The 24,647-nt window shown below is 41.9% G+C and overlaps 1 protein-coding gene and 3 gene segments (V, D, J or C); 1 reads left to right on the top strand and 3 right to left on the bottom strand.

The window, feature by feature from the left end:
- The window catches only part of LOC133514494 (uncharacterized), a 37,296-nt gene extending 20,960 nt beyond the window's left edge, over positions 1-16,336 (top strand). Inside the window, exon 2 of the mRNA XM_061846241.1 lies at positions 11,605-16,336. Within this exon, the coding sequence (XP_061702225.1) occupies positions 15,157-16,158 (1,002 nt within the window). The 5' untranslated portion in view covers positions 11,605-15,156 and the 3' untranslated portion in view covers positions 16,159-16,336. The remainder of the gene's footprint in view (positions 1-11,604) is intronic.
- LOC133514495 (Ig heavy chain V region 3-like) overlaps positions 1-24,647 on the bottom strand; it is a 29,274-nt gene that overhangs the window by 1,969 nt on the left and 2,658 nt on the right.
- Positions 17,732-24,194, bottom strand: LOC133514496 (immunoglobulin heavy variable 5-51-like). The segment is given in 3 exon segments: positions 17,732-18,148; positions 23,690-23,771; positions 24,181-24,194. Coding segments are annotated over 2 exon segments (381 nt in total).
- On the bottom strand, positions 21,614-22,327 carry LOC133514534 (Ig heavy chain V region 3-like). The segment is given in 2 exon segments: positions 21,614-22,142; positions 22,230-22,327. Coding segments are annotated over 2 exon segments (366 nt in total).

The raw sequence follows: 24,647 nt of genomic DNA, 5'->3' as shown, positions 1-24,647 counted from the left end.
AACCCAAAGAAATTTGAGTCAGATGTGCGACCCAGTCGCCATCATGTCGAATCCAAAGGGACAGAAAGTGGTACCTCGACATATGAGCTCAATTTTTTATGTGACTCAGATCTCAACTTTATTTAGACTGATCTCAAATTTTGAGTGATATTCTTTATTTACTATTTGAATAATATCAAATAAACTTTTCCAAAAATATAAGTAGAGCACTTTGAAAGAATAACAAAACCCAATTTTTCAAAATAATCAGCAAATACAACAACAAAAAATTAAAAATCATCCATCCATTTTCTTCGCCGTTTATCCTCACGAGGGTCACTGGGGAGTGCCGGAGCCTATCCTAGATGTCAATTATTAATTATTTTTTTACGTTTTGAAAAGTGGTCCTAGGATATTTTAGATGAAAGATATTTTTTATAGTTCCTGTTTCCGTTGAGCAGGTGGCATCCCACACGTGCAAACGGAAGATATATTGAGGTTAAAATGTGACTTTAAACGTTGCCTGAAAATTTGATCAAGCTTTGCATTGAGACCACGGAACAAATTCAATTGCTATCTGATGTTATATTGTAGGGGAGGTTAGTAGAATTTTAAGGTTCCCCGGCCTCATGTAAAGAATTTTGGTCTTGTTTTTTGTTTTTCCAAAGTTCCACAGAGATTATACAAATAGTCAAAACGGCAAAACAAGAATTTTTAAGGCATTTTAATGGAAAACCTAAAGCTTTTCCTCAAACGTATAGATTTGGTAAGTGTAAGTTTAGATAAATGTATACACTTTAAACGTAAATGAATGTACATAAGTGTGATTTAAGTTATTGTTTAATTTTTAAACCTTTGGAGGGATAATAATCATCATGTTTTTGTCCACTATGTTAATTTGGATATTTGTGTACAGAATGACAACACTTATCTGGATTTGATGGAATATTGTTGTTTTGAGATTAGAGCTCATTCAGTAATGAGCTTCCAATTGTATATGAAAAGAAGTTTCTGCTCGTGTGCTTAGTATTTGAATGAGCAGAGGTTTTTGCGGTGGTGTGTAACACTGTGCCCGGTACCCCATATAGTACACACAATGACACACCCCCTGTCAAAAACATCACAGCCCAAGCATTGACAAATATAGATTTTTAAAGACAAGGCTTTAAAATGACTGTTAACAGCAAAAAATACATTCAATATTTGACCATACTATTAATGACTCCTGTATTTATTATTTTTATCTATTCATTCTGATCCAACTTTATGTAATGTTTAATTGTTTATGAATTGATTGAATGATATGCCGATAAAATTAGAGGCTGGTTATATCCCGAAATAGTAATCTTCTCTTATATCTTACTATTAATACATCAACAGTATTTCAGAATATTTTCTATCTTTGTTACAAATAAACATTTAATCATTTAGTCCACTAAAAAAAAAAAAAAAACACCAAATGAGTCAGTGGCAAAAACAGATTAAGCTTTTTAGCTCGTACAATGAGGATTTGCCTTGTTTCACATACTCACTCATGCTGCTCATCGGTATTAATAACATTATTTAAACACTTTATAATGAAAAACTGTCCTGGATAAAACATGAGTAAAAATATTAATTCAATCATGAAGTTATTGATCAAACACAAGGTCAAATACTACCAGTATTTAAAAAAATGAACTGACATTAAAGGAATACTGTCCTCAAAATTCACATGTACAATAAACCCTCCAATGTGAAGTAATATTATTATTACATATATTTTGTACAGTGATGGAAAAAAACGTTGCTTGAAAATACAACTTGGTGTTAAAAAAAAAAAAGTCGGGCCACCTGCAATGGATTCTCTACATCTAAACCAACTCCTCAGAAAAGCATCAAATCTTCGCGGTCCATTTCATGGGACTGTTATTGTTTGTCATCAGCGCCACGTCCCTCCCAACACGTCAAAGTCCCCTTGTGTGTGTTCTGGCTCAAACGCTTAAACTTTGTACGTTGTACATTGTTATTTTTATTTTGTTTGCTCATTGGTCGGTATAGCAATAACAGAGCATCAACTCGCTTTGCTAGCTCTCAGAACACAACACTTCTCGGTGACTATCTACAGCGATCCATCTGAGCGAGAGATAATACTTTTCCAATTTAGAGATGTTTCTCAGTGATATCTGCGGATAAGTCTGGCATTAAAAGAAACACTGAACCCTCATCTACTAACTTTTTATGTGTGCTCCCATTCCTATTAGTTTCAACAAAGTCTTCCTTTAAATTCAGTGCTCTCATGAGTGTAAATCATGTAGTGAAGTGCAGTGAACAGTAAAATGCATGAATATACTGCATTAGAACATTTCTATCATGTTGCTTCATTTTTTTTATTGTTGAGGGGGTTTGAAATGGGAGGCCCCACCCCCTTTTTTTTCCCTTCTTATTAGATTTTGTTCAAGTCCCCTGATGATTTGTCTTTGTGTGTCTCTGGCACAGTAGTACACTGCAGTGTCTTCAGGCTGCATATTCTGGCCATTTAGGGTGACGATTTTGCTGGAGGGGTTCAAATTGATACTGAACTTGTTACTCAGTGAGTCCTTGCGGTAATAGCCCCCAGTGTATCTGCTCCCGATCCATTCCAGTCCTTTCCCGGCCGGTTTCCTGACCCACGCTGTCCAGTAGCTACTCAAAGAATAAGACACCTTACAATCGATGTTCAACTCCACACCAGACCGAAGGGTCAAAGACGCCGGCTGGGTCAACTGTTCACCCTTGACACCTGTGGAGGGACGCATGTTACATGTCGAATGTGAGCAGTCAAAAGTCACGGGTGTGGCTCAGTGATACTCACTGGACCCGGCGGCGAGCAGCACCAGCAGAACGACACACAACATGGTCGGTATGCCGAAGGTGTCCTGACGGGAACGTCTCTTCTGCGAGGGCAGGACTGTAAGTTTTATAGTGAACCGGTGGGGCCATCAATTTGCATAGCGGCACCGCATGTGCTATTAAAGATGGCAGATACTGTACATATTTGAAAACAATTGTTTGCGGTTGCTTTGAAAATCGAGCATTTTCCCTGTAAAAGTATTTTCAAGTTGACTAAAAATGTTTCTCCGTACAGTTTATCATAGAACCATTTCAAATACTTCAACACAACATTTAAACACAAGTGTAAATGGCATTGTCAATAATGGAGAATATTTTGAAATGAACACATCAAAAGGGAGTGTGATTGTTAATATTGCATTCCTGTTTTAATCTTGAAAACACACGAGTGAAAAAAATACCCAGCAAGTGTGAAGATCATGTTCGGTGAACGCGTATGATCGATAAATTATTCATCTGTTTTGCCTCATTTCTAACTACTCTACATCAAAGAAATGAGAAATGCCCATTATTTGACAGAATTAAAAAGAAAAGACAATCACACACACACAAAAAAACAAAATTCAGGCCTTCTCTCTCAGAATGTGTGTGATTCCTCTCAGAGTCCAAAATGCGAAAGAGCAGTTAAAAGCCCGAGTGTCAAATATAAGCAAGAAAACTTTTTTGCTTTCGTGTTCTTTGGATCTTTTCTGTATGTGACTTTAATTTGACAATAGAATGTAACAGAAAAAGAATGCAGTGCAAATGAAATTGCACACATTCCCATTATTTATTTTACGTCTTGAAAAGTGATCCCAGGATATTTTAAGCCAAAGATCTTTTTTATGGTTCCCGTTTCACTTGAGCAGGTGGCATCCCATGCGTGCAAACGGAAGATATATTGGGGTGAAAATGTAATTTAAAATATTGCCTGAAAAGTTGATCAAGCTTCACGTTGAGACCACGGAACAAATTCAATTGCTGTCAGATGTGATATTTAAGCGGAGGTTAGTACAATTTGGAGGTTCGCTGGCCTCATGTAAAGAATTTTGCTTTTGTTTTTTCTTTCAAAGTTCATACAAAATATAAAAACTGAAAAAACGAGCACTTTTAAGGAATTTTTCATGTGAAACCAACGTATAGATTTGGTAAGTGTAACATTGATACAAATGTATTGACTGTAAACATAAATGTATGTACATCAGTGTGATTTAAAATATTCTTTCATTTTTAATCCTTAGGAAGGATAAGAATCCATGTTTTTGTCCACTATGTTAATTGTGCTATTTGTGTACAGAATGACAACACTTAACTGGATTTGATGGAATATTGTTGTTTTAAGATTAGAGCTCATTCAGTAATGAGCTTCCTTTTGTATGTAAAAAGACGTTTTTGCTTGTGTACTGAGTATTTGAATGAGCAGAGGTTTTTGCTATGGTGTGTAACACTGTGCCCCATACCCCATATAGTACACACAATGACACACCCCCTGTCAAAAACCTCACAGCTCAAGCAATGACAAATGTATATTTTTGAAGACAAGGCTTTAAAATGACTGTTAACAGCAAAAATAGATTCTATATTTGACCATATTATTAATTACTTGTGTATTTATTATTTTAATGTGTTCATTCTGATCCAGTTTTTGGAATATTTAATTGTTTATGAATTGATTGAATGATATGCCAATAAAATTAGAGACTGGTTATATCCCAAACTAGTAACCAACATTATTTCAACAAAAAAAAAAGCAACTTCAAACAAGGGAGATGTAAGATAAACTAAGAGGATACAATTTGTAAATTCAAATTAATAAAGTATTATTAATTTGAATTATTTTCATTATATTTTTCAAAGTTATTTGAAGAGCAAAATGTTTTTTTGTACTTAGGTTTCGATGTCAGGCAGATGTGGGGAAAAAAAGGGGAAAAAAACTGTCCTGTTATCGTTTCTTCAGATATTAAAGAAATTTAATTTTCATATTCCCATTTAGGTTTTTTTTTATTACTTCAAGGAGAATCTAATACAAAATACATTTGACGTCTCATAATAATTACATGACCAAAAAAAGAGTGGAAGTGGATTATAAAAATAAAATCACAGAAATCGGTTTCGTGATGGATATATGAAAATAATGAAATTCCATTTGACATTACTCAGTAATGTACAATTAGCCATGCATGATTTAGGGGTGGGGGAGAAAATCAGAGTACCTGGAGAAAACCTACACAAGCACAGGAGAACATGCAAACTCCACACAGGAGGCAAGGATTTAAACCCAGGTCCTCACTAATGATGGTAAAAGGCAAAGCTCCACCCCCCACACCCCCAGGAGGTCAGAGTTCAGGCGGGTGACACACATTGCCGTAATATATCTAAATCTATAACTTAAGACGTAAAATATCATAATCAAAATTTATATGTATATACTTTTTTTTACCACCCTTTGTACCTGTATACGACTATACAGTGTGATTGAATTTTTTATATTTCACCCATACCTAAATATAATGCACTATATATGACTTTTGAAAATATTTTTGGAAAGAATTACCCATTCTTTTCGAGGAATTGCGGTACTTTTAGGTCAGTGTCGTTTTAAAAGAGTGACAATGTGGTGAGGATTTATCATTCTTCATGTTTACTTCTGCTTATATGCACCTCGCGACTGGCAGCCCCCACCCTCCACCCCCCACCCCCCTCCAACCTTCCTTGTTTTTGTAGGGCCCTGCTGTGTGGTTCAACTTGTGTGGTCTTTGCACAGTAATAGACGGCAGAATCTTCGGGCTGTAGGTTGGATAGTGTCAAATGAACCATGCTGTTGTCATTATCTTTCCTGATGGCAACCCTTCCTGTCAAGCTGCTGGCATATGTGTTGCGACTGACTGGACGATGAAAAGCCACTTCCGATCCATTCAAGGCCTTTTCCAGGAGTTTTCCGGATCCAGTGCATAGCACAGCAGGAGAATGTGAACCCAGAGCCTTTGCAAGAAAGACTGAGGGTCTGACCCGCTTGTTTCACGACCGCACTAGAAGGAATGGACTCCATACTCTGACCGGCACAGGCTGCCAAGGCAAAAAGAGAGCAGAGGAACAGTCGCTACGGAAGCTAAGGAACATTTCGTCAATCATGTCACGCCACAAAGGACTCACAGGCCAGAAGGACTGAAAGCGTCAGAAGACAGAGTGAGTTCATCTTGCAGATGCTGCAGATGTGATCTGTGATCCACATAAAACGCGAGACAAGTCGGATGGGCTCAAGTACACCACGCAGGCTCGACATTTGCATTTTCAGTCGAGAGGAAGGCGTGGTCCATGCTGATGTCACGTGGTCAGGTCGATTAAGCTACCCCATATGGAAATAGTCTGTAATTCATTTTAAAGTAATAATAAAACAAAGGATAATATATTTGGACATCTTTTTTTTTTTTCCAAAAGTCAGGCCTCATGTCGGTGACCCTGACCTAACATGTTAACGGAATATAGGATGCAGCTGAAGTTCCTGGAGGAAACCCCTCTGAACTCGACATATGAGCTCAATTTGTTTTGTGACTCAGATCACAACTTTATTTAGTCTGACCAGTTTTGGCTTTGCTTGAAAGCCATTTGTTTTCTTTCTTTTTTTCTTTTATTAAAATGCTAAAACATAAAATAATAGTCTAAAATAAAAATAGAATACTTGGAAAAAATAATACAGTACACTTGAAAAAAATCAAGATTATCTGCAAATACTATAAGCATAATTAACATTAAAGGGCTCCTGTCATGAAATGGATGATTTTTAGTATGTTATTAATGAAAAAACGTTAGCCAATATGGGCTCATGCGTTTTTTCACCACAAAACGTGATTTTTGCGTATACAGCTTTTTGTAACTCCCGCCATGAAAATCCTCTCAGGGATTTGTTTTCGAGAAGAAGCAGGAAGTGACGTAAAGGACAGTGGCACCCTCCAGTGGACTCGTTTGTTTCCATTAGTTTTACCTGCGGGAAGGTCGCTTGTTGTTCCTTCGTGTTCGCCAAAATGCCGGCTCATTGCATTGCTGGACATTGCTTGAACACTCGGAAGAATGGAATTACCCTTCATAAATTTGAAAGAGACCCTGTTTGTTGTGAAAAATGGATTGCACGGGTGCAGAGGACGAGAGCTTCGTGGGTTCCAAATAACAGGTAGACAGTAATGCACCCCGGCTCGACGGTGTTCAACAAATACTGCGGCGGCTTTGAACATCCCCCTAAAAGCAGCATGGCTCGGCTCCATTATATGCCACCACAGCGCCGAAAATCAGCCATACTGGCTGAGGCGCCACGTTTGGCGGTCACTGCTTCTGCGAAGGCTGCGCATCAGGCTTTGGGGACGGGGAAGGCTCTGAAGAACCCAGCCGAGAATGCCTCACTCAGCCGCATTCGCACATAAAGCGCCCCGGGTCGACTGTGTTATTCAGTACTGCGGCGTCTGTGAACACCCGTCCAAAGCAGGACGGCTCGCTTTGTCATAAGCCACACCGGCCGGCTCATCCGCGATGGCTCATCTCCGCCGCGGAAGCGGATCGGACGGGGATCCGGTTTGGCCATGATCGCATATCATCTGAATATGGCTCGAAACAATAGTGTAATATTACCCCGAGGGCTCGAAACAATAGCCCCGGTAACTTCACTCGGTTGTGTGGTGTTCTCCTTTTCGAAAAGAGCTTTCGAAAAGAGTGTCAGAAGAGGCACGTTTGTCACCCAAAGTTAGGGTGCACCGTGTGTTTTCCTTGGCGAAAGTGCGGGTGATGTCATGAACGGAGGACGCAGCCAATATGGCGACCACTTGGATATCGTAGAATGACACTTCTGCAACTTTGTGCATGGATTACGCGCTCTCCGCTCACATTTATTTTTTCGTATGGACATTTAAGTGTATGTATTTTTCATTGCAAAATCAATTTTAGAATGTTTATAGGGATGACACTTGGGCTTTAAGCATAAGCAAGTGTAAATGGCATTGTCAATAATGGAGAATATTTTGGAAAGAATCCATCTAAAGGGAGCGTGATTGTCAACATTGCATTCCTGTTTTCAGCTTGAAAACACATGAGCGTAAAAAATACCCAACAAGTGTGAAGATCATGTAATGTGAACACAAATGATTGATAAATTGATTCATCTGTTGTTGTTTTTTGTAGTTTTGCCTTGTTTCTAACTACTATAAATCAAAGTAATGAGAAACCCTTATTCTTTGCCAGAATTAAAAAGAAAAGACAGTCACACACACAAAAAAAATGTACGGCCTTCTCTCAGGATGTGTATGATTCCTCTCAGAGTCCAAAATGCAAAAGAGCAGTTAAATGCCCGGGTGGTCAAACAAAAGCAAGAAAACTCATGATGTTGCTTTCATGTTCTTTGGGTCTTTCATTTATGTGTGTTTAATTTGACCATAGAATGTAAAAGAAAATGAATGCAGTGCAAATGAAATTGCACACATTCCCATTATTTTTTTACGTCTTGAAAAGTGGTCCCAGGATATTTTATTTAAGTGAAAGATGTTTTTTTATGGTTCCTGTTTCACATGAGCAGGTGGCGTCCCACGCGTGGAAACGGAAAATATATTGGGGTTAAAATGTGACTTAAAACATTGGCTGAAAAGTTGATCAAGCTTCACGTTGAGACCACAGAACAAATTCACTTGCTATCAGATTCCATATTGTAGGGGAGGTCAGTACAATTTGGAGGTTTGCCAGCCTCATGTAAAGCAAAGCAAAGCAAATTTATTTGTATGGCGCAATTCATACATGATGCAACTCAATGTGCTTTACATGATGAAAGGCATTTGAAAACAAAGATATAAAACATTTAAAATGGGATAAAAACAAAAAAAATGACAGACAAAATTTTTAAAAAAGACAGTTAAAACCTTATACAGTGCAAGTAATATGATCAAAAAGTGGATATATTCTAGCATGTATGTATACATAAACATATATAAAAGGATTTTGGTTTTGTTTTTCTTTTGAAGTTCCACATTACAGAGTTTACACAAATTATCAAAACTGCAAAACAAGCACTTTTAAGGCATTTTTAATGTAAAACTTAAAGCTTTTTTCGATTTATTTAAAAAAAAATCAACTTCAAACAAAGGAGATGTCAGAGAGACTACAAGGAGTAAATTTGTAAATTCATTTGTAAATTCATAATAATAAAGTATATTATTATTTTCATTATATTTTCTGAAGTTATTTGAATACCAAAATGTTTTTTTGCACTTAGGTTTTGATGTCAGGCAGAGGTGAGAAAAAAAAGGGGAAAAAAGCTGTCCTGTTGGTAGGAGCGACCGGATATGTTTTTGTGGCTCTGTTCTGTTGGTGTCTATCAGTGTGGCTCTGGCACAGTAATACACAGCCGTGTCCTCAGTCTTCAGACTGCCCATGTTGAGATAGAGCCGGCTGCTGGAGTCCTGTCGGGAGATGGTGAATCTACCCTGGACCACAGATGAGTAATATATCGGAGTACTCGCAGTGCCGATTAAAGCGAGCCATTCCAAGCCTTTACCAGGCGCCTTTCTGATCCAGCTCCACTCATAGCTAGAAAAATCTAATCCATCTGTTTTGCATGTCAGGGTGTGCGATTCTCCGGCTCTCTTGGACACTGCTTCAGACTGTTCGATGCTCCAGCCTTCAGCGGTCGTCAAAGCGCAAAGAGCGACCGCCAAGAACCTTAGCATTGCGTCTGCCATCTTAGTTTTGCTCTGATGCAGGAACATTGAAGGCGTTCTCGTGCGTACTGCACTTACCGGGGGGTTTTATAGCTCATGGGTGGGAAGTTTGCTTTGCATAGAGGGAAATGGAAGATTAAAGGCACCGGTGGGACGCTCTGAAACTCAGCACAACGTGAACATAGGAGGAAAGATAAATGTTTCATGATTGGGGTTTTTTTTGTTTTTTTAGTTTTTAGTTCAACCTCACCCTCAGCTCTGCGATTGAAGTTATTAATTCATTTTTGCGAGTGAGCTCCTGACCAAAATCAACACATTGCATAATTGGAGAAGAATATGAAGTTAGCTTTTCTTCTTCTATAACTGAAAATCCCATTTAGTTTTTTGTTTTCTTATTTCAAGAATTCCCATGTGTAATACAAAGTATGGTCGACGTCCCATAATAACTAGATGACGGGAAAAAAGAGTGGATGTGCATGATAAAATAAATTCACGGGAATGGGTTTTGTGATGGAAATATGAAAAGACCAAAATTCCATTTGACATTACTCAGGAATATACAATTAACCATGCATGCTTTGGGGGTGGGGGGAGTACTGGAGTACCCAGAGAAAACCCATCAAAGGATGGGAGAACATGCAAACTCCATACAGGAGGGTCCGGGGCTGAACCCGGGACCTCAGTACTGTGAGGCCAACGCTTTACCAGCTGCTCCACTGTGCCACTGGCTCCTTGACATATCAGTACAATTTGTTTTGTGATTCAGCTCACAACTTTAGTCTGATTTCAAATTATGAGCGAGATGCTCGGCAGCTCTCGTTGCATTCGCTGCTGTCATCGAACAGCATTGGCTTTGTTTAAACGTTATTCTTTTTTTATTGTTAGAGTAAAATTAAGTAAACTGTCACAAAAATGTAAGTAGAATACGTTGAAAGAAAAACATAACCCATTTTTTAAAATAAACATCAGCAAATACAATGAAAAAAAATCATCCATCTGTTTTCTGAGCCGCTTATCCTCACAAGGGACGCAAGATGTAGGATCTTGTTTGAAAAGGAGAAGAAGGTAGTATCAATGAATCTATTCCTATTTTTATTTTATTATTAATACATCAACAGTATTTCGGAATATTTTTTATCCTTGTTACTAATAAACATTTAATTATTTAGTCCACAAAAAAAACAATAAAATAGTCAGTGGCAAAAGCGGAATAACATTTTTAGCTCTTACATTGACGATTTGCCTCGTTTTACATACTCGCTCTTGCTGCTCATCTGTATACATAAAATATTATTGAAAGAATTTATAACGAAAAACTGTCCTGGATAAAACTTGAGTAAAAATATTAATACAGTGATGAAGTTATTGATCAAACACAAGATCAAATAATACCCGTATTTAAAAAATGAACTGATATTATGATTAAATTCAGTGCTCTGGTGAATGAAAGTCATGTAGTGAAGTGCAATGAACAGTAAAATGCATGAATATACTGTATGAGAATATTTCTATCATGTTGCTTTTTTTCTTCATTTTTTATTCACTGGGCTTGAAGTGGGAGGGCTCCCGCCCTCCCCCCTCTCCCCCAATCTCCCATTTTTTTTCCTTGCTTGTTAGTTTTTGTTCAGGTCTGCTGATGGTTTGTGTTGTTGTGTCTCTGGCACAGTAGTACACTGCAGTGTCTTCAGGCTGCATATTCTGGCCGTTTAGGGTGACGATTTTGCTGGAGGGGTTCAAATTGATACTGAACTTGTTACTCAGTGAGTCCTTGCGGTAATAGCCCCCATTGTGTCGTCTGCTCCCGATCCATTCCAGTCCTTTCCCAGCCGGTTTCCTGACCCACGCAGTGTAGTAGCCACTCAGAGAATAAGACACCTGACAATCGATGTTCAACCCCTCACCAGACCGAAGGGTCAAAGACGCCGGCTGGGTCAACTGTTCACCCTTGACACCTGTGGAGGGACGCATGTTACATGTCGAATGTGAGCAGTCAAAGGTCACGGGTGCGGCTCAGTGACACTCACTGGACCCGGCGGCGAGCAGCACCAGCAGAACCACACACAACATGGTTGGTATGCCGAAGGTGTCCTGACGGGAACGTCTCTTCTGCGAGGGCAGGACTGCAAGTTTTATAGCGCACCGGTGGGGCCTTCAATTTGCATAGCGGCACCACATGTGCCATTAAAGATGGCAGATACTGTACATATTTGGAAACAAGTGTTTGCAGTTGCTTTGAAAAATGAGCATTTTCCCTGTAAAAGTATTTTCAAGTTGACTTAAAATGTTTCACCGCACAGTTTATCATAGAACCAACCCAAATACTTGAACACAACATTTAAACACAAGTGTAAATTAATAATGGAGAATATTTTGAAGTGAATCCATCAAAAGGGAGTGTTATTGTCAATATTGTAGTCCTGCTTGAAGCTTGAAAACACACGAGTGTAAAAATACCCAGCAAGTTGTTAGGTGAACATGAATGATCAATAAATTGATTCATCTGGGGTTTTTTTTGGGGGGGGGAGTTTTGCCTCGTTTCTAACTACTGTACATCAAAGTAATGAGAAATGCATATTCTTTGCCAGAATTAAAAAGAAAAGACAGTCACACAAAAAAAGAATTTCAGGCCTTCTGTGTGATTCATCTCACAGTCCGAAATGCAAAAGAGCAGTTAAAAGCCTGAGAGGTCAAATAAAAGCACGAAAACTCGGAATTTTGCTTTCATGTTCTTTGGGTGTTTCCTGTATGTGGCTTTAGTTTGACCATAGAATGTAAAAGAAAATGAATGCAGCGCAAATGAAATGCACAAATTCCCATGATTTTTTTTTTACATCTTGAAACGTGCTTCCAGCCTATTTCAGGTGAAAGATGTTTTTTATGGTTCCTGTTTCACATGAGCAGGTGGCGTCCCACGCGTGCAAACAGAAGACATATTGAGGTTAAAATGTAATTTGAAACATTGCCTAAAAAGTTGATCAAGCTTCACGTTGAGGCCACGGAACAAATACAATTGTTATCCGATGTGATATTTTAGGGGAGGTTAGTACAATTTGGAGTCCCATGCAAGATACCAGATCGTTGGGTCTCAATGATCCTTAGAAAGGTGAGGAATCAGCCCAGGACTACACGGCAGGATTTGGTCAATGACCTGAATAGAGCTGGGACCACCGTTTCCAACATGAGTGTTGGTAATACGCTAAGACGTCATGGTTTGAAATAATGCACGGGACGAAAGGTTCCCTTGCTTAAACCAGCACATGTCAAGGCCCGTCTCCAGTTTGCTAATGACCATTTGGATGGTACAGAAGAGTCGTGGGAGAAAGTTTTGTGGTCAGATGAGACCAAAATGGAACTTTTTGGTCGTTATTCCACTAACTGTGTTAGGAGGAAAACGAATGATGAGTTCCATACCAAGAACACTATCCCTACCCTGAAGCATGAGGCTGGGAACATCATGCGTTGGGGGTGTTTTTCTGCATATTGGACAGGACCACTGCACTGTATTAAGGAGAGGATGACCGTGGCCATTTATTCTGAGACTTTGGGGAACAACGTCTTTCCCTCAGTCAGAGCATTGAAGATGGGTCATGGCTGGGTCTTTCAACATGACAATGACCCGAAGCACACAGCCAGGAAAACCAAGGAGTGGCTTCGTAAGAAGCGTATCAAAGTTCTGGCGTGGCCGAGCCAGTCTCCAGACCTAAACCCAATAGAAAATCTTTGGAGGCAGGTGAAACTCCGTGTTTCTCAGCAAAAGCCCAGAAACCTGTCTGATCTACAGAGGTTCTGTGTGGAGGAGTGGGCCAAAATCCCTCCTGTAGTGTGTGCAAACCTGGTGAACATCTACAGGAAACGTTTGACCTCTGTAATTGCAAATAAAGGCTACTGTACCAAATATTAACATTGGTTTTCTCAGGTGTTCAAATACGTACTTACAGCTGTACCACACAAATAAATTGTTGAAAAAATAATCCATTGTTGTCATGATCCTGCAGCTCCAGCACGAGCTGTGCGAAGCCCGCGTGGGTGCCCGCGTGGGTGCCCGTGCGGGTGCGCTTATTGAGGCGCAGACCTGCGTCTCATGCGGGCTGATTAGTCCGTGTATTTATATCACCCCGATGACGACTGGTGGGTGCCAGTTCGTTGAGCTTCATGTCCCATTCGAGTGCTCCGGTATCCCTGATCGTCATCCTGTGTGTACCGACCTTCGCCTGTTCTCCGACCAACCTTGTAAGCCTGACTCCTTCGATACTTCTGCCTGCTTGGATTGTTCCCCTGTGTACTGACTCCTGCCTGCCCGCTCACCTGCTCTCTTCACCCGACGTCCCAACTACCGCTGCTGCACCGGACTGCCTGCTCGATCCCCGACCTCGCCATATAATAAACGTTTCTCCTTGAACTACCTTGCATCGTCCAAGTCCTACATTTGGGTCCTACTCCCGTTCCGATGGGACGTGACAGAACGAACTGGCCACAACAGGACCCAGCAGGAAAGACCCGGCGTCGCCGGGACCGACGCAAGGTAGACCATCTGCCGGAGGACCAAGCCTGTCCGATCCGGGTAGACTCCTTGACGTCCCCCGCTTCCGTGTCTTACACTCCGCCAGCGAGGTATGAATACGTACCGAACACGACCCGTCCGGCTCCTCATATTCTTCTGGACTCTGACTTTTCGGAATATGAGGAGGACCGTGATTTGTATGACCGGCTGCCTGAGTACGACTCCGATGACTTTGATTTTGAATCTCTTTACCCGGCTTTTCATCCCAGTCAGTTTGCTCCACCTCCCCCCGTTCCCAGCACCCGAACGTCTTCGCCCGGTGGATACAAATACACCAATCCGTTTGAGGGAACCCGCTTGGCCATCTAACCGTGACCTCCGCGGGGCGGCCAGAGGAGACGCCCCGGCCGGGCGCTCCCTGGTGTCTCCCGCTGGGTGGCAACGAAGACACCGTCCTCCCACTCTTCGCCGGAAACGGTGAGACCGGCAGACCCGCAGCTGGTGGCGAAGCTTCCAGCCCAGAGGGAGGAGGAGCCGCCAAATCGCGATGCGTTCTACCGTGAAATGCGGGCGGATATAGAGCGGCAGAGCGCCGAATTGGCAGTTCTCACGGGCCAGGTCCGGCAAGGATTGGCGAACGAGCCGAGCTACGCTGACGTCACAACTGCGACAGACTCGCTGCTGATGCAGGTTCACGTGGCAGTTGGAACTGACCCGCTCCCAAGACACGCCCACGTGTCAGTTTCGACTGACTCTCTGCCTACTCTCGCTCACGTTGCTGTGGAAACCGACCCGCCCCCTCGCCAAGCGCACGCTGCAGTGGGAACGGACTCTCCACCTTGCCAAGTGCACGTCGCAGTGGGAACGGACTCGCCACCTCGCTAAGCGCACATAGCTGTGGAAACTTACCCGCCTCCTCGCCATTCCCACGTCGAGGTTTTGGCTGTTCCGAGCAGAGTTCTCGCGGCAGTTGGAACTGTCCCGCTCCCGAGACCCGCTCATGTGTCAGTTTTGATTGACTCTCTGCCGACTCTCGTTCACGTTGCCCTGGAAACGGATTCGCCACCGCGCCACGCCCACGTTGCTGTCTCAACGAATGCACCGCAAGCTCACGTGGCAGTGGGGACCGACCCGATGCCTTCTCACATTGCTGTAAAGGAGGTGGTGATGGCGAGGGCCATGGTGTCGCCACCTTCTCACGTTGCTGTCCAGGAGGTGGCAACGTCTCCTCAGCCGCTTCCCGTCCGTGCTCCGGAGTACCAGTGGCGACCGGCCCGCGGACGCTCCCGGTTCCTGCTTCGTCGGCGACCGGCCCGCGGTCGCTCCCGGTTCCTGCTTCGTCGGCAACCGGCCCGCGGTCGCTCCCCATTCCTGCTTCGTCGGAGACCGGCCCGCAGTCGCTCTCCATTCCTGCTCTGTCGGCGACGGGCACGCCCATACGTTCCCATCCAGGAGGTGGCAATGGTGACACTGACGCTGCCTTTTCACGTTCCTGTCCAGAAGGTGGAGACGGTTCCCCAGCCGCCTCACGTTGCCGTCCAGGAGGGGGCAATGGCACCACGGCCTCCTCACGTTCCCGTCCAGGAGGAGGTGGAGTTGGTGATGCTGCCTCCACCTTCTCACGTTCCTGTCCAGAAGGTGGCGACGGTTCCCCAGCCGCCTCAGGTTGCCGTCCATGAGGGGGCGATGGCACCGCGGCCTCGTCACGTTCCCGTCCAGGAGGAGGTGGAGTTGGTGATGCTGCCTCTGCCTTCTCACGTTCCTGTCCAGGAGGTGGCGACGGTTCCCCAGCCGCCTCACGTTGCCGTCCAGGAGGGGGTGATGGCACCGCGGCCTCCGCACGTTCCCATCCAGGAGGAGGTGGAGTTGGTGATGCTGCCTCCGCCTTCTCACTTTCCTGTTCAGGAGGTGGCGACGGTTCCCCAGCCGCCTCACGTTGCCGCCCAGGAGGGGGCGATGGCACCGCGGCCTCCCCACATTCCCGTCCAGGAGGAGGTGGAGGTGGAGTTGGTGATGCTGCCTCCGCCTTCTCACGTTCCTGTCCAAGAGGTGGCGACTGTTCCCCAGCCGCCTCACATTCCTGTCCAGGAGTACCAGCGGCAACTGGTCCACGGCCGTCCCACGCCCTTGTCTTGACGGCGACAAGAGCTGGGGAGTTCTGATGAGCTACCCCGGAGCTGGAGAGACTTCGGGATGGCTGTGATGGTAATGGTGGCAGTCATGGCTCTGGTCCTTCTCTCCATCATCCTATTCACTCAAGATGGCTCCCAGCCGCTTCATGACCTGGCCTCGTTGGTGACCAATCCACGGCTGCCTACTGACCAAGCCTCGATGGCGACCAATCCCTGGTCGTCTTGCAAACACGGCGTGGGAGGTTCTCGTCTGGAGCAGTGGCCTGCCTCGTTCTGGTTCCTGCTTCGCCGTTTGATTCCTCACAGAGGTCGTCCGCCCGAATCGCCCCGTGGGGACCCTGGTGCTTGGCGTCCGGGTCGTCTTCCTGACCTGTCCACCCGGACGCCTCGCGTTTGGTGGCCTGGATGGCCACCAGACTGGGGTTCAGAGGGGGGGGAAGAGAGAGCCGGCTGCTGGAGTCCTGTCGGGAGATGGTGAATCTACCCTGGACCACAGATGAGTAATATATCGGAGTACTCGCAGTGCCGATGTAAGCGAGCCATTCCAAGCCTTTACCAGGCGCCTTTCTGATCCAGTTCCACTCATAGCTCGGAAAATCTAATCCATGTGTTTAACATGTCAGTGTGTGCGATTCTCCGGCTCTCTTAGACACTGCTTCAGACTGTTCGATGCTCCAGCCTTCAGCGGTCGTCAAAGTGCAAAGAGCGACTGCCAAGAACCTCAGCATTGCGTCCACCATCTTAGTTTTGGTTTGATGCAGGAACATTGAAGGCGTTCCAATGAGTACTGCACTTACTGAGGGTTTCATAACTCACGGGTGGGAAGTCTGCTTTGCAGAGAGGGAAATGTTTCATAATACTTAATAATATTTTTTTGTTTGTTTGTCTAGTTTTCAATTCAACCTGGTTTGCACCCAAGTGTGGGTCATTTAAATTACTAACTTATTTTTGTGATCAAAACCATTTTGTCAATAATTACGTGACAATATTCTTATCATAAACTTGGTCTCTCATTTAAAAACATATTGATCAAATGTTAATTGTCAAAATGATGATGATGGATATTTTATTGTTATTTCAAGAAACATTGTCATGTGGACTACAAAATTGTTGTGTGTGAGTCCTCTCAGAGTCCAAAATGCAAAAGAGCAGTTAAAAGCCCGAGTGTAGAATAAAAGCAAGAAAACTCATAATGTTGCTTTTGTGTTCTTTGGATCTTTTCTGTATGTGACTTTAATTTAACAATAGAATGTAACAGAGAACGAATGCAGCGCAAATGAAATTGTTCACATTCCCATTATTTTTTTACGTCTTGAAAAGTGGTCAAGCATATTTTAAGTGAAAGATGTTTTTTATGGTTCCTGTTTCACTTATAATGAAAAACTGTCCTGGATAAAACGTGAGTAAAAATATGAATGCAATAATTAAGTTATTGATCAAACACAAGGTCAAATAATACCAGTATTTAAAAAATGAACTGATATTATTATTAAATTCAGTGCTCTCGTGAATGAAATTCAGGTAGTGAAGGGCAGTGAACAGTCAACGTATGAATATACTGCATTAGAACATTTCTATCATGTTGCTTTTTTTTTCCTTCATTTTTTTAATCAGTGGGTTTGAAGTGGGAAGGCTCCTCCTCCCCTTTTCATGTCATTAGTTTTTGTTCAAGTCCCCTGATGGTTTGTGTCTTTGTGTGTCTCTGGCACAGTAGTACACTGCAGTGTCTTCAGGCTGCATATTCTGGCCGTGGAGGGTGACGATTTTGCTAGAGGGGTTCAAATTGATACTGAACTTGTTACTCAGTGAGTCCTTGCGGGAATAGTCCCCAGTGTATCTGCTCCCGATCCATTCTAGTCCTTTCCCGGCCGGTTTCCTGACCCACGCAGTGTAGTAGCTACTCAGAGAATAAGACACCTGACAATCGATGTTCAACCCCTCACCAGACCGTAGGGTCAAAGACGCCGGCTGGGTCAACTGTTCAGCCTTGACACCTGTGGAGGGACGCATGTTACATGTCAAATGTGAGCAGTTAAAGGTCAAGGGTGCGGCTCAGTGGACACACTCACTGGACCCGGCGACCAGCAGCACCAGCAGAACGACACACAACATGGTCGGTATGCCGAAGGTGTTCTGACAGGAACGTCTCTTCTGCGAGGGCAGGACTGCAAGTTTTATAGCGCACCGGTGGGGCCTTCAATTTGCATCGCGGCACCACATGTGCCATTAAAGATGGCAGATACTGTACATATTTGAAAACAAGTGTTTACAATTACTTTGAAAAAGAAGCATATTCCCCATAAAGATATTTTCAATTTGAGCATATTCCCCATAAAGATATTATCAATTTGAGTTCAAATGTTTCACCGTACAGTTTATGTTAGATTAATTGGATATAAAGTTATCTCATATTTGCTTTCTTGGGTTTTTAATGCTTATGTGATGCAATGCAATACAGAGGCCCATTGGGTGCCATGGAAACTTTGCTATGATGTACTTTAACAATGTGATGCAATCAAGTTGCATTGGGTGCCATGGAAACACCAGACAACAAAGACTGCCGATCTCCAGAGGATGGTGAAGACATCGCAAAGACACACATGGACTATTTTTGTAACGGTTGCTTTGTTTGTCACAATTTGCTTTGTGTGATGTGGACCACGCTCAGGAATAAAAAAGTGGAGACGACGTGATGTGATTAGAATGGGTTGGAGATTGTGAAAGAGACACATCCCACGTTCTCTTCGCGACCCATAAGTTCCTCTTGTCTTCCTTCTTTGAGAATTTTACTTTAAATATCCTCGGCTGCTTAAACCTGACAGTTTATCATAGAACCAACCCAAATACTTCAACACAACACTTAAACACAAGTTAAAATGACATTCTCAATCATGGAGGATATTTTGAAATGAATCCATCAAAAATTAGCGTGATTGACTTGTGTGATCCCGCTCAGAGTCCAAAAATGCAAAAGAGCAGTTAAAACCCTGAGAGGTCAAATAAAGGCAAAAAAACTCAATGTTGCTTTCATGTTCTTTGGATCTTTCATGTATGTGACTTTAATTTGACCATCGAATGTAAAAGAAAACGAATGCAGCGCAAATGAAATTGCACACATTCCCATTATTTTTTTTACGTCTTGAAAAGTGGTCCCAGGATATTTTAAGTGAAAGATGTTTTTCATGGTTCTTGTTTCACTTGAGCAGGTGGCGTCCCACGGGTACAAATGGAAGACATATCGAGGTTAAAATGTGACTTAAAACATTGCCTGAAAAGTTGATCAAGCTCCACGGAACCAGTTCAATTGCTATCCGATGTGATATTTTAGGGGAGGTTAGTCCAATTTGGAGGTTCGCCGGCCTCATGTAAAGAATTTTGCTTTTGTTTTTTGTCTTTTCTTTCGAAGTTCCACATTACAGGGTTTATACAAATTGTCAAAACTGCAAAACAAGCCTTTTTCAGGCATTTTTAATGGGAAGTTTTTCCGCCAATGTATAGATTTGGTGTAAAGTGTAACATTTAGATAAATGTATACACTTTCAACATAAATATATGTACATAAGTGTGATTTAAGTTATTGTTTAATTTTTAAACCTTTGGAGGGATAATAATCATCATGTTAATTTTGATATTTTGTGTACAGAATGACAACACTTAACTGGATTTGATGGAATATTGTTGTTTTAAGATTAGAGCTCATTCAGTAATGAGCTTCCAATTGTATATGAAAAGAAGTTTCTGCTCGTGTGCTTAGTATTTGAATAAGCAGAGGTTTTTTGCTATGGTGTGTAACACTGTGCCCCAGTACCCCATAGTACACACAATGATACACCCCCTGTCAAAAACCTCACATCTCAAGCAATGACAAATGTATATTTTTAAAGACAAGGCTTTACAGCAAAAATAGATTCTATATTTGACCATATTATTAATTACTCGTGTAGTTATTATTTTTATCCATTCATTCTGATCCAGTTTTCATAATATTTAATTGTGTATGAATTGATTGAATGATATGCTGATAAAATTAGAGGCTGGTTATATCCCAAGCTAGTAACCAACATAATTTTTTTTAAAGTAACTTCAAACAAGGGAGATGTCAGATAAACTAAGAGGAGTACATTTGTAAATTCATTTTAAGAAAGTATGATTATTTTCATTACATTTTTCAAAGTTATTTGAAGAGCAAAATATCTATAGGATGTACGACATGAGGAAAAAAACTGTCCTGTTGGTCGGAGCGACCGGAATTTTTTTTGTGCATGTGTTCCGTTAGTGTCTATCAGTGTGGCTCTGGCACAGTAATACACAGCCATGTCCTCGGCCTTCAGACTGCCCATGTTGAGATAGAGCTGGCTGCTGGAGTACTGTCGGGAGATGGTGAATCTACCCTGGACCACAGGTGAATAATATATCGGAGAACTCCGAGTGCTGATGTAAGCGAGCCATTCCAAGCCTTTACCAGGCACCTTTCTGATCCAGTTCCGCCGATTGCTAGAAAAAGACAATCCATCTGTTTTACATGTCAGTGTGTGCGATTCTCCGGCTCTCTTGGACACTGCTTCAGACTGTTCGATGCTCCAGCCTTCAGCGGCCGTCAAAGCGCAAAGAGCGACCGTCAAGAACCTTAGTATTGCATCCGGCATCTTGGTTTTGGTTTTAGGCAAGAACATTGAAGGCATTCTCGTGGTTACTGCACTTTCCAAGGGTTTAATAACTCATGGGTGGGAAGTCTGCTTTGCATAGAGGGAAATGGAACGTGAAAGCACCGGTGAGAGGCTCAGAACAATGTGAACATACGAGGAAACAGAAACGTGCTATTTAATTTTTTTAAATTTATTTTTTTTGTTTTTAATTCAACCTGGACAAGGTCTGCACTCCAGTGTGCTATTAAAGTTACTAACTTATTTTTGCGAGTGAGCCATTGATAAAAACCAACACGTCAATAATAACATAAGAATATTCATATTATGTACTTGGTCTCTAATTTAAAAACATATTGATTGAATGTTAATTGCCAAAATGGTGATGATGGATATTTTATTGGTATTTGAAGAAACATTTTCATGTGGACTACAAAGTTGTTGAAGTGTCATCATAATTTTTGTATGTGATTGACAAAACTGGATGTTCATCTTGATGTGAATTGAAAAATATAAAAATAATAATCTTGTTACTGTGCACTGGTATAAATCAAATAATACTGACATATTGTCCAATGTGACTGTGAGTGTAAATTATTATTGTATTATTTATTATTTTCCATCTCATATTATAGCGTTCCTGTTCAACTTAAAATGTGAATTTTTTTGGAAAACAAAACACAACTTTTCCTATTTTCACTTCAGCCCCTTGTAAAGGAGAAATAGGCTGATGTAAAATAGGGTAAAATAAGATTTGTATTTACCATTCTTCATGTTTACTTCTGCTTATGTGTACCTCGGGACTTGTAGCGTTCCTGTTCAACTTAAAATGTGAATTTTTGTGAAAAAAAAATAACTTTCCCCATTTTCACTTCATCCCCTTGTAAAGGAGAAATTGGCTGATCAACAATATGGTGAAGATTTGGATTTACCATTCTTCATGTTTACTTCTTGTTGTGTGTACCTCACGACTTGCATCCCTCCCCCAACTTCCTTGTTTTTGGAGCGCCCTCCTGTGTGTTTCAACTTCTGTGGTCTTTTGCACAGTAATAGACGGCAGAATCTTCGGGCTGTAGGTTTGATAGTGTCAGATGAACCATGCTGTTGGCATCATCTCTGCTAATGGTAAGTCGTCCTGTCAAGCTGCTGGCATATTTGTTGCTACTGGACGATGAAAAGCCCTTTCCTATCCATTCAAGGCCTTTTCCAGGAGCTTTCCGGATCCAGTGCATAACGCAGCAGGAAAATGTGAACCCAGAGCCTCGGCAAGAAAGATTGAGGGTCTGACCCGCTTGTTTCACGACCGCACTGGAAGGAATGGACTCCATACTCTGACCGGCACAGGCTGCCAAGGCAAAAAGAGAGCAGAGGAACAGTCGCTACGGAAGCTAAGGAACATTTCGTCAATCATGTCACGCCACAAAGGACTCACAGGCCAGAAGGACTGAAAGCGTCAGAAGACAGAGTGAGTTCATCTTGCAGATGCTGCAGATGTGATCTGTGATCCACACGAATCACGAGACAAGTCGGACGGACTCAAGTACACCACGCTGGCTCGACATTTGCATTTTCAGTCGAGAAGAAGGCGTGGTCCATGCTGATGTCACGTGGTCAGGTAGATTAAGCTTCCCCATATGGAAATGGTCTGTAATTCATTTTAAAGTAAGAGTAGCACAAAGGATAATATATTTGGACATCTTTTTTTTTCCAAAAGTCAGGCGTCATGTCGGTGACACCGACCTAACATGTTACTGGAATGTAGGATGCAGGCGAAGTTCCCTCAGAAATCCCTCAGAACTTTGAGTCAGAAGTGCTAACCAGTCGCCACCGTGTCGGATCCAAAGGGAGACATCTTAAACATCATCAAATACAACAACAAAAAATAATCCATCTGTTCTTTGAGCCGCTTATCCTCACAATGGAGGTGAATTGTAGGATCTAGTTTGAAAAGGAGAAGAAGGAAGTATCAACGTATCTATTCCTATTTATATTTTACGATTAATACATCAAAAGTATTTCAGAATATTTTTTATCCTTGTTACAAATGAAATTTTAATCATTTAGTCCACTAAAAAAAAAATGAGTCATTGGCAAAACCATATTAAGTTTTTTAGCTTGTACATTGACGATTTGCCTTGTTTTACATACTCGCTCGTGCTGCTCATCTGTATAAATAACATATTATTTAAACAATTTTATAATGAAAAACTGTCCTGGATAAAACAGGAGTGAAAATATTAATTCAATAATGAAGTTATTGATCAAACACAAGATCAAAAATGACCAGTATTTAAAGTAATGAACTGACATTATTATTGAATTCAGTGCTCTCGTGAATGAAAATCATGTAGTGAAGTGGAGTGAACAGTAAAATGCATGAATATATTGCATTAGAAAATTTCCATCATGTTGCTTTTTTTTTTCATTTTTGATTCATCGGGTTTGAAGTGGGAGGGGTCCTCCTTTCCTTTTTTTCCCTTCTTATTAGATTTTGTTCAAGTCCCCTGATGGTTTGTCTTTGTGTGTCTCTGGCACAGTAGTACACTGCAGTGTCTTCAGGCTGCATATTCTGGCCGTTGAGGGTAACGATTTTGCTGGAGGGGTTCAAATTGATACTGAACTTGTTACTCAGTGAGTCCTTGCGGTAATAGCCCCCAGTGTATCTGCTCCCGATCCATTCCAGTCCTTTCCCGGCCGGTTTCCTGACCCACGCTGTCCAGTAGCTACTCAAAGAATAAGACACCTGACAATTGATGTCCAACTCCTCACCAGACCGTAGGGTCAAAGACGCCGGCTGGGTCAACTGTTCACCCTTGACACCTGTGGAGGGACGCATGTTACATGTCGAATGTGAGCAGTCAAAGGTCACGGGTGCGACTCAGTGACACTCACTGGACCCGGCGGCGAGCAGCACCAGCAGAACGACACACAACATGGTCGGTATGGCGAAGGGGTCTCGATGGGAACGTCTCTTCTGTGAGGGCAAGAGTGCAAGTTTTATAGCGCACCGGTCGGGCCATCAATTTGCATAGCGGCACCGCATGTGCAATTAAAGATGGCAGACACTGTACATATTTGAAAACAAGTGTTTACAGTTGCTTTGAAAAACAAGCATATTCCCTGGAAAGATATTTTCAAGTTGACGTAAAATATTTCACCGTACAGTTTATTATAGAACCAACCCAAATACTTCAACACAACATTTAAACACAAGTTAAAATAAGATTCGCATTCATGGAGAATGTTTTAAAATGAATCCATAAAAAGGGAGTGTGATCGTCAACATTCCATTCCTATTTGCCCATTCTTTGCCAGAATTAAAAAGAAAATACAGTCACACAAACAAAAATGTCAGGCCTTCTCTCTCAGAATCTGTGGGATACCTCTCAGAGTTGAAAATGCAAAAGAGCAGTTAAAAGCCAGGGTGGTCAAACAAAAGCAAGAAAACTCATAATGTTGCTTTCATGTTCTTTGGATCTTTCATGTATGTGACTTTAATTTGACCATAGAATGTAAAAGAAAATGAATGCAGCTCAAATGATATTGCACAAATTCCCAATATTTCTTTTACGTCTTGAAAAGTGGTCCCAGGATATTTTAAGTGAAAGATGTTTTTTTATGGTTCCTGTTTCACATGAGCAGGTGGCGTCCCACGCGTGCAAACGGAAAATATATTGGGGTGAAAATGTAATTTAAAATATTGCCTGAAAAGTTGATCAAGCTTCACGTTAAGACCACGGAACAAATTCACTTGCTATCTGATGTGATATTTAAGGGGAGGTTAGTCCAATTTGGAGGTTTGGTAAGTGTAACATTTATATAAATGTATAGACTGTAAACATAAATGTAT

The sequence above is a fragment of the Syngnathoides biaculeatus genome, chromosome 16, assembly GCF_019802595.1.
Source record: "Syngnathoides biaculeatus isolate LvHL_M chromosome 16, ASM1980259v1, whole genome shotgun sequence".
In the NCBI taxonomy this organism is placed as follows: domain Eukaryota; kingdom Metazoa; phylum Chordata; class Actinopteri; order Syngnathiformes; family Syngnathidae; genus Syngnathoides; species Syngnathoides biaculeatus.
Note: the sequence above shows the minus strand (reverse complement) of the source record. Positions and strands in the feature narration are given on the sequence as shown.